Here is a 15,263-nt window from a genome sequence, read left to right on the forward strand (position 1 = left end):
CGCTTTATAGATGTATTCCTTCCTGTAATGTCTTTTTAATTGTTTTTTTAATTTAAGTGATTGTTGTAAGGTTTAATGGATACTCGTTATATCGGACCATTAAAGTTTTATTTCTAGAGAATGGCTTACTTTTCCTTCAAATGTTATCGAACGTTTCATTAATCCCAGGAGCAGTGTCTTTGAAATATTCCATTGCAACAAGTTCAGTAATCGCAAATTTTGTCATAATTATTTTTGCTGTTTTCAGAGCTTTCTACAATCTTTCAAATAATATCTGCATTAGCCGTCGAAAGCTTAACATTACGTAGTTCTTACGATGCTTTTTATTCTGCATCTGGCAGTATAAGTAGTTACATAGTACACGGGTCGTGCATTACATTCCCCGAATGGTGTCAGTGGGTTAATATCAATGCAACTGCTGGTATCCTGCCAGTGTAATTTGGCGCAATCTATGATACATATAGCAATATAATAGTTGGATTGTATTGGTCAAATGTTTTGCAATTACATAATGGCTTGTTTAACTAGTTATTACGTGATTATATCTAATTTCAAGGATTACTTGAGATATTTCTACATAGTATTTCTGCAACTGACAAGTTCTGAAATTACTATGTTTTGTAGACTATGGTCAGGCCTAGGCAAAACTTTATCAACATATTCTTCAACCAGAGATATTCTATCTACGATAGCAATAAATTCGTATTCTAATACGATTGTTAGGCAAATATCGTCCTCCTTTCTAGCTCCTTCGCCATATGCGGATATATGCTACAAAGACTGTGTGTTATGTTAATGCGTTTGCGCAGTCTATTCCTGTCCAGCCTTTGAACGTCGCCTTGAATGTGGCGAGTACTTATTTGTAGCTCAATAGAACATGGTATTCATGCGTTGTGATGATGCTCTTTGCGTGGAAATATGTACAGATATTATCATATTAGTAAGATGCTAGGAAAGTCTATGCTGCTGTCTTTTAAATAATTACTTTATAGGCATAATTTAAGTTTGCCTGGAACCCACGTTTCATAAGCCCATAGACTTTTTTTGCATGATTTCGTGAAAAAAACAAATATTCAACATGGAAATGTAGAATTTGAAATGACGAATTTAATCTTTAAATACAGCAGGAAATTAATTGCTGTATTTTTATCAATTGACGAGTTTGGCCTAAAACCTATGCCATGCCACCTTCGGTTTATCAATTTGCTAAAAATTTACATTGCTATCGCGACCCGAATAAATTGAATTCAATTTCCTTAAAATCTTCAATTTAATGTTTAATTGAAAAGATGTTTATATTCCAATGTATTATTTACTACCTACATGGATCCCTCCATAAGTTCTTCGATTAGTAAGTTTTTGAAATACACTAAAGAACATTTATTTTGCACTGTATCTACTCTATCCTTATATGTATAGTCACATATTATATCAACGTTATTTTCACAAACTTAGAGGTACTCAAACTTATTTAAAAATACTACATAAATTCAGCTGGTATTTCCGCCAAATTCAACCATCCAAGATACCTGAATTACTCTATAATTCGAACGATAATATGACATAATTTCTAACAATATAATGGTATGTCCACTAGCGGTGTCAGCGCGATGGTCAGCGCTCCGCGCGGCGGCGATACGTCGGGGTGGCGCGCGGCGGCTGCGACGCGAGATCGCATCGCTGCGGGAGACGCTCGACGAGCTGTGCGAGCACGGGGACTGTGCGCCGCAACCGCACACGAGAGCGCAGCTGCACAGACGGATTGAGGAGTTGAAGGTAGTGTTTTTGGTTTTGTTGCTTACTTATGCTAGGAGGATGTGATATTAGATTGTAATCAAATTTTGAAAGAAAAAGTACCACTTTTTTTAAACGCATTGGGTTCTAAATAGGCGTTCTGAATCGAAGCTTACTTAGGTAGTAACTTAAATACGCAATAATTTGAATGAAATCAGCAATCATCAATAAAGTAAAATAATTTATGTTCAATAATGAAAGATGAAACAAAGTACTTAAAGTAAAAAAGTAAAGTGAAATATTTTGACATAAAACTAATAATACTTAAAGGGGTATAGGTTCTTGCCATTTCCCATTGAAAAGTGTATAATGGTAATTTTGGATAACCTATTAGATAATTTTTAATTAATTTATATTCTATCAAATCCTAACCCATAATTTTTGATTACAGGACCGTCTGTCACGTCTGTTAGAATGCAAAGTTTCGATGTTGAAACTTACCGTCTCCGTTCGTCGCGCGCTCGGCGAAATGGAGACAGACGAGAGCGGACTGACTGCGGACCTGACGGCTCTGCTAGCCGCTTGGGATGACGCACATCAACGGTTCGTATAAAGTATAAACTATAACACAATGTTTTTATTAATGTGTGAATTAGAAATTCTAGAGAGTTCTGCAACTATGATATATGACAATGGACTCTGATTAATTCACACAGAACTCTAATGTTTCGTGACTAATACAATTGGGGATATTAATTACATCTCATTTATCTCAGACTTCATTATATTCTATTCCATGTTTGTAGTGCTTTTACAATTCAAATATGAAGATAATTTGTGTATGAATGTTATCTTCATTGTTTATTGTCTACAGCACATCTAATGAGCTTCTCTCGCTCGAAAAGGCAGTTAGTGCCTGGGCAGAATGGGAGAATGCACTGCGTGAATTGCAAGGAGCATTGCGTGGTGATATAGCGACGCTACAAGCGTTGCGTGAAAAAGGATCTAAGATAGATGACCAAAGCGAAGTTGCTGTCCAAATACGACAGCTGGCTGCTTCTTTGGTTGATAAGAAAAAGGTTTGTGTTCTGAATCTTGCGGATTGTGATGTAAATTGCGAAATTGATGGCAAAGAGTATTATTATACCACGTAGTAATTAAATAAATTGAGTTCTACTACCTATCCTAATACTATTAATTATTAACGAGTACTTGAAATTTTGTATTGTGAAATCAGTGTTAGCATTTTGATAAATTGCTCAAGATTCGATCTTTAGCACCTATAATCTTGAGTGTCCATTTGAAGAGTGCTAATTATTACAATACCTACCACAAATCTTGATTGTCCTCGTCAAGTTTCGTCGTACTCGTTTCCTTTCAATGATCATCTGAAGTAACAATTATAACAATTATTTTAATAATTAATTAATGAATTATCTATTTCCAGGGTGGTTCAACATGCGACTCGCTATCCGACTCCGGTATATCGGACGGCGACAGCGAGAACGCGGGCGGTCGCGCGAGACGTTTGAGCGCGCTGCGGGAACTCGCCAAGCGCTTGCAGGCCGCGCTCGCACCGAACTCGCCCGCGCATAGAGCTATTGCGAAGGTGTGTACTGTGTACATAATTATGGTTATTTGGGGTTGGAAAAAAATTATTGATGTTTTGTTGACATAAAAATACGTTTATTCATTAGATAAAAATTCGTTTTTTTAGTGTATGTACTTGGTAAAAGAAGTTGATGTAGGTGTTATGTATTTTGTTTTATAATCTTGTAAGTTATATTATATAGCACTAGCTAAAGTAGATAGGTATAAATAAGTTAGGTACTTATGATTTTGCAGTTGATAGATAGATGTTTAATAATGTTTGTCAGTTAGTTTTCAATTTCTTAAAGCAAGAAATAGTAAAATTAATTATTATTAAGTAAGGTTTTTTAAGTGGTTTTAATCAATATATTTACATTGTTACAGCGTATGGAGCAAACAGAGAATGAAGTGAAGATATTACAAGAGTCATGTCGTGCTCTTGTGGAACAAAGCATTCCTGATTTGAAAATCGATGACGATACGTAAGTATCTTTTAATCATATTGTGGAGTAAATAATAAATAAATAATAAATAAATATTATAGGACATTATTACACAAATCAACCTAGTCCCACAGTAAGCTCAATTAAGGCTTGTGTTGTGGGTACTAGGCGACGATAAATATAATATTATAAATACATATATAGATAATAACACCCAGACCCAAGAACAAATAATTGAGTTCATCACACAAATATTTGCCCTGACCGGGGATCGAACCCGGGACCGTCGGCTTAGTAGGCAGTTACTTTACCACTGCGCCAACCGCGTCGTCAAAAGATGTTATACGTCAAATATAAAGATGTTATATATATTTTCAAATCTTATAACACAATCGTTACGTGTTTTGTACATTTTAATATTATATCACTAATACTAGAAAAAATCAAAATTTGTTCTCTGAATATCTATCATATTGTATAAATAACACGTGTATACTATAAATAAACATATTTTTTTCACCAGGGACCACGCGATAGTAGCAACAAGCAAAACCGGTTCAGGAGACCCCGACTACAACCCACGTAGCGGATGGGTTTGGCGTGTTCTTCGCTCATCGATCCCCATACAACTCTGCCTCGTGGCGTTGCTCTTAGCAGCGTGGCTCGTAGAACGGCCGAAATGTTGTGACGCGCTAAACTCACTAGCGCAAACGCTAACGCCGCAACTGCGTTACGTCAGGGGACCGCCGCCAGTGTGAACGCGCCTTTACACTCGAAGGTTTGACAGCTGTCACTGTGACGTGTCACGCGTGACGTCATCAACGGCGTCCATAGAGTAGCGCGATTTAGACGTTGTCATTCACCGGAAATACTTGTTCGAATTGAGGAACGTTTTGAATTTAGATTCTATTTTCGAACTGTTTTGCGTACACGTGGGTGTGTAATGAAATTTGTTATCTGTAAACGTTTTTGTTTGCAGACATTTGATTATGGAAATTCTATGATGGAGAATGCGTAGTTGAAACTACTGCTACTTAATTTTAAAGTCTAGTACAGAACGGAGAATAAAGAGAGCATTTACGAAGCTCACAAGACATTTTATAATATAAATATACAAACTTCAAACCATATAATTGGTTGAAAAGGTTGTGATTTGAAACATCCAACTAGTGTTGTGTTATTTTAATTTTTTATGTCTGTGTGAATGTTGGGTTTGGTAGAATTTGCATGTTTAATCGATAATAATAATCAATTTGCCAAATTCCAAGAATAGATGCGAGTTTGATGAGGTATAAATGTTATGTTTAGTGACTAACAAGAAGTACATTAAGTATTCTTTTATTTATGTTGACGTGTGAACGCAGCCTTAACTATATTTTTACTACTGTAACGGTTTGCGTGGAAACGAAATAAAAATATTGCTCACAGCAAAAAAAAATGTCAAATAAACGAAAGTGTTCCAAAAAATAATATCATCTGTATCAGATGAAGTTCAAAGTAGGTACTTTAGTAATAATTTACTAACAACAAGTTTGTATGTAAGCCTATTGTAGTACAATTACTTAATTTTTGTCGTGTGTGGAATGCGCTATGTGTGTATCTTGTTACATATCTTTAAAGATGCTATTCATTAACTTGCAATAAAAGTAGAGTTTTAGTGCAATTATTACTCTATATTTTAAATGTTAAGTCTGTTCGGCGAGTTATAAAACCAAGGAGAAACTTATTTATGTCACCTTGGCCTTGCATTTATTAAGAAGTGCAAGTTTTATAAATTATCTTACTGTACACCTACGTAAGATTACCTGCAATGCTAATGATAAAAAAAATTATGTATATCAAAACTTCTATAGTTTATCAAAATCTCACCGAACAGACGTTAAATACAAATGTATTACATAATGTAATACAGTGGCCTTAATGAAATTTAACTTAGAAGACTGAATAAATAAATATCAATTTAACGCTAAACTTAAATATCTATAATTTTTTAGATTGTCTGTTTAGTAATAACGTCAATGTATGTCTTATGTATGTGTTATTTTATTTGACGTATAGATTGCGATTTTGGTCGTTTAAAGAGTGTTACAGCTGCATTAGAAAAACAATTAATTTGTTAGAAAGCTAATAAAGTTCAGATAAAGTGGATCAACTGGCTTTAATAGTCTGCTAGCTTTTAATATATTATCATATTTTTATTTTTTAAATAACATACTACAACTGCTAGGCTATGTACCTACTGTCGCAAACTATAGGCCAAATGAGAAATCACCCTTATATTTTATCTATACCTAGAGATTGTCTAATCTAAAAATGAACGCCCTTCCACTGTGTTTACGCTCACATTCAAAGTACGTGTATAGACGCAATACACACAAATTGGTCTGCCTCATTGGTCGTTCTGTCCTCCAGTCCAGTCCATGCCCGAATGACAGGACCAGTTGGCCAACTAGTGCATAAATGACGCGATGCACGACAGAACGGACGTGTCATTCCGTACATAGCGTGCTCTCCCCGCCATACAATGCTAGGCACCTGAACTGATCGCCCGATTAGTTGACAAATCAGTGCGCGAGTGTCAAAGTTTGCAGTAGAATCGCCGCGCGCACACATATAAAGTGGTTCAATAATTATTTGTCCTCACACATTGAAACAATTAAGTTTAGTGGAGGGGCGTTCATTTTTAGATTAGACAATCTCTACCATAATTTCATCTGTGTTTGATTTTATGAAACAAACAATTATTGATTCTTTATCTATTATTTTATTATTATTTGATTGATTTAATATTTATTGTATTGAATGTTGGGTGTAACAAAATTTATAATTTGTTGATTTTTATATGTATGAAAATATAATATTTTTATGAATTATTTTACCATTTTGCCGATAGGTGTTGAATATTCCTGTTGTTAAACATGAGTATTTCATTTGAAATTGATAATATTGTCTTGTGTATTTCTTCACAACGCTAAAATATATATACCGGATATATTCTATCAGATAGATGATTTTTACAATGACTATATCCCTTTGTATAGTTACTATGTCGTAATTATTAATTAAATAAATTTCAATAGTGTGCTTCAATTATAGACAATTTAAAAATAATTATGTCAACATACAGCAAGGATACTATATTCTAAAAAAAAACATATTACTTGTAAAACTTAATAAGAAGAAAGTTTATATTCTACAAAGTTATTATCTATTTACAATATTAAATGAAGTTCATGATTTTTATCACGGAATATTCACCTATTGTAAGTCATGCTTGATGTTTGAGTCTGTAGCGCATTCTAGTTGTGAATGAATAAATTAGTTATAAGAATATCTCTGTAGTGATATAAAAGTCAATTTTTACTAACGTTAAGAGAAAACGTTTTATTTATGAACTATTAAAACAATTACAACCGCCAGTATTTCTAAAGAGAATAAATCGCTAATTAAATCACTGCAGAGAAAGTTAATAATAATTAAATGTTAATCACTTAGGCGGTAATGCCGACATAGTGTGTCATATTTCTATAAGCTTTTGTATTTTAATTTTGACTAAGCTTAGGGTGTATGGACATGCTATAATGTGCATTTAATTTTTTTAGCAATGGAATAGAAACATCTTTAGGTGTTTGGATAACATCATGTTGGCTTTTTGGAATGATAAATAAACATTGGTTTTCAATTTTATTCATGCCTTTTATTTGAAACCCTTTTTTAATTACTGCCCTTTTTAGTCAGACATTAGTCAACTGATTTAAAAAATTATGAAAATAACTTTCACATGGGTAAGTACATAGGTACTTAATTTAGAGATATCCTAAATCGTGAATTAGGAATAAATTGTTTACCTACTGTTCAGTGTGATTGAAAAAATTTAAGTAAGTACATAAATTGATTTGAGAGAAAAATGTTTATTCCGTCTCTACATCATACTTTTAAAATGGTATTGATATTAAACAACGATATCAAACGTAAGCATAAAAAAACATAACAGATGAAATTTGACTAGTCTTAGATACAGTTACAATTATTAAGCTGAAGATTTGCATTGCTTAATCGCGCTCATTTCATTTACCGAGGAAGGCTTTTTTTTTTTTTTTCAAGTGGGGAAATCTTGCCTAAGATACCCACGGCTCCCGGGGAAGAAGCCGTGGGTTATGTCGGATTCCTACCGACTAAAACCCCACCGTGTACCAGCGCGCTGCTTTAGACGGGATGCGGGTACACATTCGCAGTCTTCCGCATGTCCCGCCCAGCAGTTGCCCGTTTCCAGGCCCTCCGCCACTTGCCCGTTTCCAGGCCCTCCACCAAATGCCCACCCCGGGGCGGCGCAAGCTGTACACGAGCTCACGCCACCCGCTCGCCGATGATGGATTGTTCCCCGTTCCATCATCGGCGTTCCCCAAACCCTCGACCCCAGCACCGACCGGCCGAAGGGCGCGCGCCGAAAGGCCCTCTGAAAGGAAGGAAGAAGGAAGGAAGGCTATATTAACAAAGCGGGTAAAACTGCGGGGCACAGCTATTAAAGGTGGGGTGAGGTCATGGTTCATGTAGGGCAATTTGACAGGTCATGAATTGAAACTTGAAAGTTGTAACCTACTGGCTATCCCTGTGGCATATATCCTGTAAAAATATGGATAAATTAGGAATAATTGAATAGAAATTCTTAAAAATTCTGTATAGACACGTTCACGCGATCATTACAATGGACAGGACTATAGGCGTTGACACAGGCGTTGAATATTAATTGATAAAAAAATATAGGTATAGGTACATAGTGTATTACTCAACAGAAATAATTATGCTAATTTTATTCTGTAAAAGGGCTGATAGACGTAGGAACTTTAAAACCGCGGTTTTAAAGTTCGCGTACTTACTCGGCTCGACGTCGGTGACACACGCAGACACGCAAGAGCTTGGTCAGTAGCATTCAGTAGCTTCTCGCGTGTCACCGATATCGAATGTCTCTATGTCATCAACAGAGGGAATTTTATGTTATTCAGGAATTAAATATAGACATTTTTAATTTAATAACCAGCACTTATTTTTAAGTAAATAGCATTCTAACAAAATAAATGTTCAAAAATTGAAGGATATATTTTCGTTTTTACTATTATATTTTGAGGGTACTTTACAAAAAAAGAGCGTGTGCGCCGAGCCCACGCGTCAGGAGTGAAACTTCCTTGGCGTGATTCAAAGATACCTTCGCCAATATTCAATTATATTATATTATTTATATTCATTCATATTAATTATATTAAAATTAAATTATTTTCATAAAACTAAAAGAAGAAGACGAAATTAATTGAACTTTTGCACTTAGTAACACCTATTATCTCGAGCAATAAACCTATAGAGTACTTGTATCGAGCGTATACAATTTACATATATTTGTTACTCTCTATCTAAAGAAAACGTCGTATGAAAGAATGAGATAGCTATAGACTACAAGCTACGTTTCAACATAGTCATGGCACCATTTTTACTATAGGTACGTATTTAGATAGATAGAAGGTGATAGTGATGGGATGTGCTTCAATCGATAAAATCGTGAATGCATTTTGCATTTACGATTTCGTGAAATAATAAATAATAAAAAAAAAAACAAAATTAATCATAAATTTCAGTTGAATACATTATTTGTTTAATCCTACGAATATAATAAATGCGAAATTATGCGAGAATGGATAACTTTCTCTTTCACTGCTGAACCGATTACAATGAAATTTTGTACATACACACATAGGATAGGTTTTATACCGGAAATCCCACGTGAACGGGAACTGTGCGGGATTTTCTTTAAAAACGCGGGCGGAAAGCTAGTATATTTTAAAATAAATCTTAAAACTTGTAACTAATTTAAAATAAAGATCAATAAAGTTAAAGGAGTGAGGAGAAAGGCACAGTCAGCATGAATTTTAACAAGTTCATAAAAGGACAGTCTTAAAGAAAACATTTTCCTTACATCCTACTAATAAAGCGAAAGTTTGTGAGGATGGATGTTTGTTACTCTTTCACGCGAATACTACTAAACCGATTACAATGAAATTTGGAAAAATTACTTTTGATCCCGTAAATCCCACAGGAATGGGAACTATGCGGGTTTTTCTTTGAAAACGCATGTATATTAAGTATGTATTTCAATAGTAGTTTCTCATCTATGAGAACTGTCATTTAATCAACCGTTTAATTTTCACATAGTTACATATTTAAAGTAAATGTGTAAAAAAATTTCCAAATAAAAATTCACTCACACACAAATGTATTTATTATCTAAAGGAACAAAAAAAAAACGTAAGCGTAAGATTGCACAATTCTTCTAGAGTATCCATCTTGATAACACGCAGGCTCGAAATGCAGTGAACACAATCTAGCAAATTTCGACGGCGTCCAATCTACACGTCTCATGTTTTATACCCATTTTTTATTTAGCTCTGGAAATCTAAAACAAAATGAATTTATTAATAATCTAAAAGAGAAACAACAAACTAAACAGATAAGTCAAATAAAACAACCACGTGGTATTTTTTATTTTCCTGCTGTAGAAAATTTACATCTATTATTTGCTACAACAACTACATATAAATCTGATATAAGAAACAAAATAAATAAATCAACGTTAATATGAAACAGTTTTTTTTGTCATAAATCGATAATATACGCTAGATGTGTTACAACACTACGGTGGTAAACAAAATGCCAAACGTGATAATATTGTGACATTTTTTAAAAATTATTTAATTCTTTTGTATTCCACAACCCCATAAAGTGGGTAAATGTTACAGTTACAACATAAACTTATAAAAAAACGCTTGATAAAACCTTCAAATAGGGTTAGAACATAAATATTTATCAATTTGCTGAAAATCACTTACCGATGGAAAGATATTTTTTCATTGTTTTCATCCAAAACTCCCATTCGACTAGTAATAGCCGGTAGCTAAACATACAATAGTCATTTTAGCACACTGACAAATAAAAAGAAACACTACTTATACACTTTATATTTTCTAAATATTTCGTTAAAAACACTTGACGCACCGAGACCTCCAGCTGGAAGGCAAACAAAACATAGCCGGCGCGCTACGTTTGAAGACAGTGCAGATACTCTGTCGCTATCTCAATCTGACTTATGCTGTTATTGACTAAGAGTAAGTAGATTAGAAAATATGTATTTTGTTCTGTCTCAATATAAGAACTCTATAGGTTTATTCTCAGAGCAATAAACCTATAGAGTACTTGTATCGAGCGTATACAATTTACATATATTTGTTTCTCTCTATCTAAAGAAAACGTCGTATGAAAGAATGAGATAGCTATAGACTACAAGCTACGTTTCAACATAGTCATGGCACCATTTTTACTATAGTTACGTATTTAGATAGATAGAAGGTGATAGTGATGGGATGTGCTTCAATCGATAAAATCGTGAATGCATTTTGCATTTACGGTTTCGTGAAATAATAAATAATAAAAAAAAACAAAATTAATCATAAATTTCAGTTGAATACATTATTTGTTTAATCCTACGAATATAATAAATGCGAAATTATGCGAGAATGGATAACTTTCTCTTTCACTGCTGAACCGATTACAATGAAATTTTGTACGTACACACATAGGATAGGTTTTATACCGGAAATCCCACGTGAACGGGATTTTCTTTAAAAACGCGGGCGGAAAGCTAGTATATTTTAAAATAAATTTTAAAACTTGAAATGTAACTAATTTAAAATAAAGATCAATAAAGTTAAAGGAGTGAGGAGAAAGGCACAGTCAGCATGAATTTTAACAAGTTCATAAAAGGACAGTCTTAAAGAAAACATTTTCCTTACATCCTACTAATAAAGCGAAAGTTTGTGAGGATGGATGTTTGTTACTCTTTCACGCGAATACTACTAAACCGATCACAATGAAATTTGGAAAAATTACTTTTGATCCCGTAAATCCCACAGGAATGGGAACTATGCGGGTTTTTCTTTGAAAACGCATGTATATTAAGTATGTATTTCAATAGTAGTTTCTCATCTATGAGAACTGTCATTTAATCAACCGTTTAATTTTCACATAGTTACACATTTAAAGTAAATGTGTAAAAAAATTTCCAAATAAAAATTCACTCACACACATTTATTTATTTATTATCTAAAGGAACAAAAAAAACGTAAGCGTAAGATTGCACAATTCTTCTAGAGTATCCATCTTGATAACACGCAGGCTCGAAATGCAGTGAACACAATCTAGCAAATTTCGACGGCGTCCAATCTACACGTCTCATGTTTTATACCCATTTTTTATTTAGCTCTGGAAATCTAAAACAAAATGAATTTATTAATAATCTAAAAGAGAAACAACAAACTAAACAGATAAGTCAAATAAAACAACCACGTGGTATTTTTTATTTTCCTGCTGTAGAAAATTTACATCTATTATTTGCTACAACAACTACATATAAATCTGATATAAGAAACAAAATAAATAAATCAACGTTAATATGAAACAGTTTTTTTTGTCATAAATCGATAATATACGCTAGATGTGTTACAACACTACGGTGGTAAACAAAATGCCAAACGTGATAATATTGTGACATTTTTTAAAAATTATTTAATTCTTTTGTATTCCACAACCCCATAAAGTGGGTAAATGTTACAGTTACAACATAAACTTATAAAAAAACGCTTGATAAAACCTTCAAATAGGGTTAGAACATAAATATTTATCAATTTGCTGAAAATCACTTACCGATGGAAAGATATTTTTTCATTGTTTTCATCCAAAACTCCCATTCGACTAGTAATAGCCGGTAGCTAAACATACAATAGTCATTTTAGCACACTGACAAATAAAAAGAAACACTATACACTTTATATTTTCTAAATATTTCGTTAAAAACACTTGACGCACTGAGCCCACCAGCTGGTTGGAAAACAAACTGACTGCTGGCGCGCTACGTTTGAAGACAGTGCAGATACTCTATCGCTATCTCAATCTGACTTATGCTGTTATTGACTAAGAGTAAGTAGATTAGAAAATATGTATTTTGTTCTGTCTCAATATAAGAACTCTATAGGTTTATTCCTCTGAGGGTTTATTCCTCTGAGGGCCTGTTTCACCACCCTCAAGTAAAGTGTCGAGTAGGCTAATCGCCAGTTAAAGTGACCTGTAACTTCAAGTGCGAGTTTCACGACGTCCTAGTAGCACTAATCATAAGATTAACTGACCCGTAACTTACTTGCCACGTCTTCTGCCAATTAGCGTGTTTTACTCGACGATTAAGTATTTTCTGTTGTCATTTCTTGAATATCACCAACGATTTTTTTTAATAAACGAATAAAAATGGATTTATTTGATTTAATTGATCATCAGTTGGATGAATTAGAATATTCTTCCACACAACGAATAGCAAGGATTCGTGTATTTAAATTCCGTGTTGATTATTTTACGGACCTGGATGAAACTGATTTTTTCGCTAGATTTCGTCTATCGAAATATGCAGTTAACCAAGTGCATAACTTTATAAAACATAAAATAATGCCTACATCGCAAAGGTGAGTAGTATTTTTTAATTATTGAAGTGATTTTACTTATAGACTGATAACCTATCAAATCATATTAATCCCTCCCTCCTATAATATTCAAAGTAGCTACATAAATGTGTTACCTGTTGTTTGAAGTAGGTGTAGTAGTTACCCAACTTATAAAAAATCTTTATTTTAGAAATCAAGCAGTTCCAACAAAAACAAGCCTACTATTAACATTGAGGTATCTCGCTACTGGATCCTACTTAAGAAGTGGTATTTTTGTACAAGAGAGACTAAAATATCTCTCTCATGTAAAGAAAATATGTAAATGATAAATAAATAAATAAATAAAAAGTTTGCACTTCTATCTCTTTTAACTTTATTCATGATAATTAAATAGGTAAGTACTTAATATAATAACTTAACAAATTAAAATCACACGCGTATTTCCAACCCTACAGACAATCCACAACAATTAACAAATAATAAATGACAGCTGCAATAGTGCAATGACGTCTGACGAGTGACATTGACGTAATATTGAACGAATGTGACGTACGATTTGTTCCGTTACTCATTTAACCAGTAAGTTGTTACTCAGAGCTTATTTTTCGATTGTGAAATTGACAAAAGATACTCGTAACCTTTACTTGCCGATTAACGTTAATTGAGAAGTAACTAATCAACGCTTTACTTGGAGATGGTGAACGAGGCCCTGAGCCTATTATAGCTAGACAGGCTAGGCTCGCGGCTCGCGGCGGTGACAGACGTGCGAGCGAAGGCGGGCTACGAGTAAAATTTCAAACATGTTGGATCGTCAACGAACTTACTCGACGGTTTTTAAGTACGCGTACTTGGGGTGACACACGAGCGAAAAAGGTCGTCGAGCTACAAGTTCGCGTACTTACTCGTACGTCTGTCACCCCTTTAACGCTTAACCATGGTGTAACCCTTTTCATTTTTTTTTCTTCTCCTGGGAGCTGGGGGCTGGGGACATTTTAATAAATTAACACTAGCAATTGAGCTAGCAATACTATTTTAGGCGCTGACAGCACTGCATACTAAAGGACTTCTTTCATGGTGAAGGTTCTAGATTTTTCTATTAATGGTAATTTTGATTTCGCAAATAATTTGGGTGCTAAAATATGGAGGTAAAAGAAAATAATTAGTTCCAAGGTGTTTAAAAGTTAAAAATAATTTCGAAATTGCTTCAACATGTCAATTAACAATAAAATAACCAATAAAATATTTAAATTAATTAATATTACTAAATAATTAAAGCATTATAGTATACATAGCTACTTTATTTTAAAAAGCTAGAAAAATATTAGGTAGAAAAAAAATAATTAAGGACGTATATACAAATTGACGCGCATCAATTTTACGTTTTGAGTCTTACTACTACACGTGCACGGCTCACACACACAGCGAAATGCGAGAAACGACGAAATTATGACTAAACTGACACGACTTGATAATTGAACTTATTTTTATTGCCATGTTTTTTTTTTTAATTTACTTTGATTTGTTTGTAACGTTGAATGGTCACAAAAGTAGATACCATTTACCTAATTTCATTGGACAGTGATTGATTGGTAAACAAGTACTTGCCAAAGTGTACTTCGAAGACGGCTACTGGAACTAATAGATGATTAGAGCTACGTGTACCAAGTTTGGGCTCATTTTGTTAGTTATGTTGAGACCTTACCTCCGGACTTGATGGAGTGACCTGAAGGTGTACTTCGAAGACGGCTACTGGAACTAATAGACGAGTAGAGCTAGGTATGCCGAGTTTGGGCTCGTTTTGTTAGTTACGTTGAGACCTTACCTCCGGACTTGATGGAGTGACCTGAAGGTGTACTTCGAAGACGGCTACTGGAACTAATAGACGAGTAGAGCTAGGTATGCCGAGTTTGGGCTCGTTTTGTTAGTTATGTTGAGACCTTACCTCCGGACTTGATGGAGTGACCTG

General features: G+C 34.0%; 1 protein-coding gene across 1 annotated transcript in view; it reads left to right on the plus strand.

Annotated features, from left to right (window-relative positions):
- The window catches only part of klar (klarsicht), a 203,596-nt gene extending 197,752 nt beyond the window's left edge, over positions 1 to 5,844 (plus strand). Inside the window, exons 19-24 of the mRNA XM_089708036.1 lie at positions 1,598 to 1,776; positions 2,186 to 2,337; positions 2,609 to 2,813; positions 3,182 to 3,343; positions 3,709 to 3,806; positions 4,291 to 5,844. Coding sequence (XP_089564162.1) covers positions 1,598 to 1,776; positions 2,186 to 2,337; positions 2,609 to 2,813; positions 3,182 to 3,343; positions 3,709 to 3,806; positions 4,291 to 4,525 — 1,031 coding nt within the window. The 3' untranslated portion in view covers positions 4,526 to 5,844. The remainder of the gene's footprint in view (positions 1 to 1,597; positions 1,777 to 2,185; positions 2,338 to 2,608; positions 2,814 to 3,181; positions 3,344 to 3,708; positions 3,807 to 4,290) is intronic.
- Positions 5,845 to 15,263: the final 9,419 nt, after the last annotated feature.

Source organism: Colias philodice, chromosome 20, assembly GCF_061535455.1.
Source record: "Colias philodice isolate Cphi_HAF_F1 chromosome 20, ilColPhil1 Martin Lab GWU primary, whole genome shotgun sequence".
Classification (NCBI taxonomy): domain Eukaryota; kingdom Metazoa; phylum Arthropoda; class Insecta; order Lepidoptera; family Pieridae; genus Colias; species Colias philodice.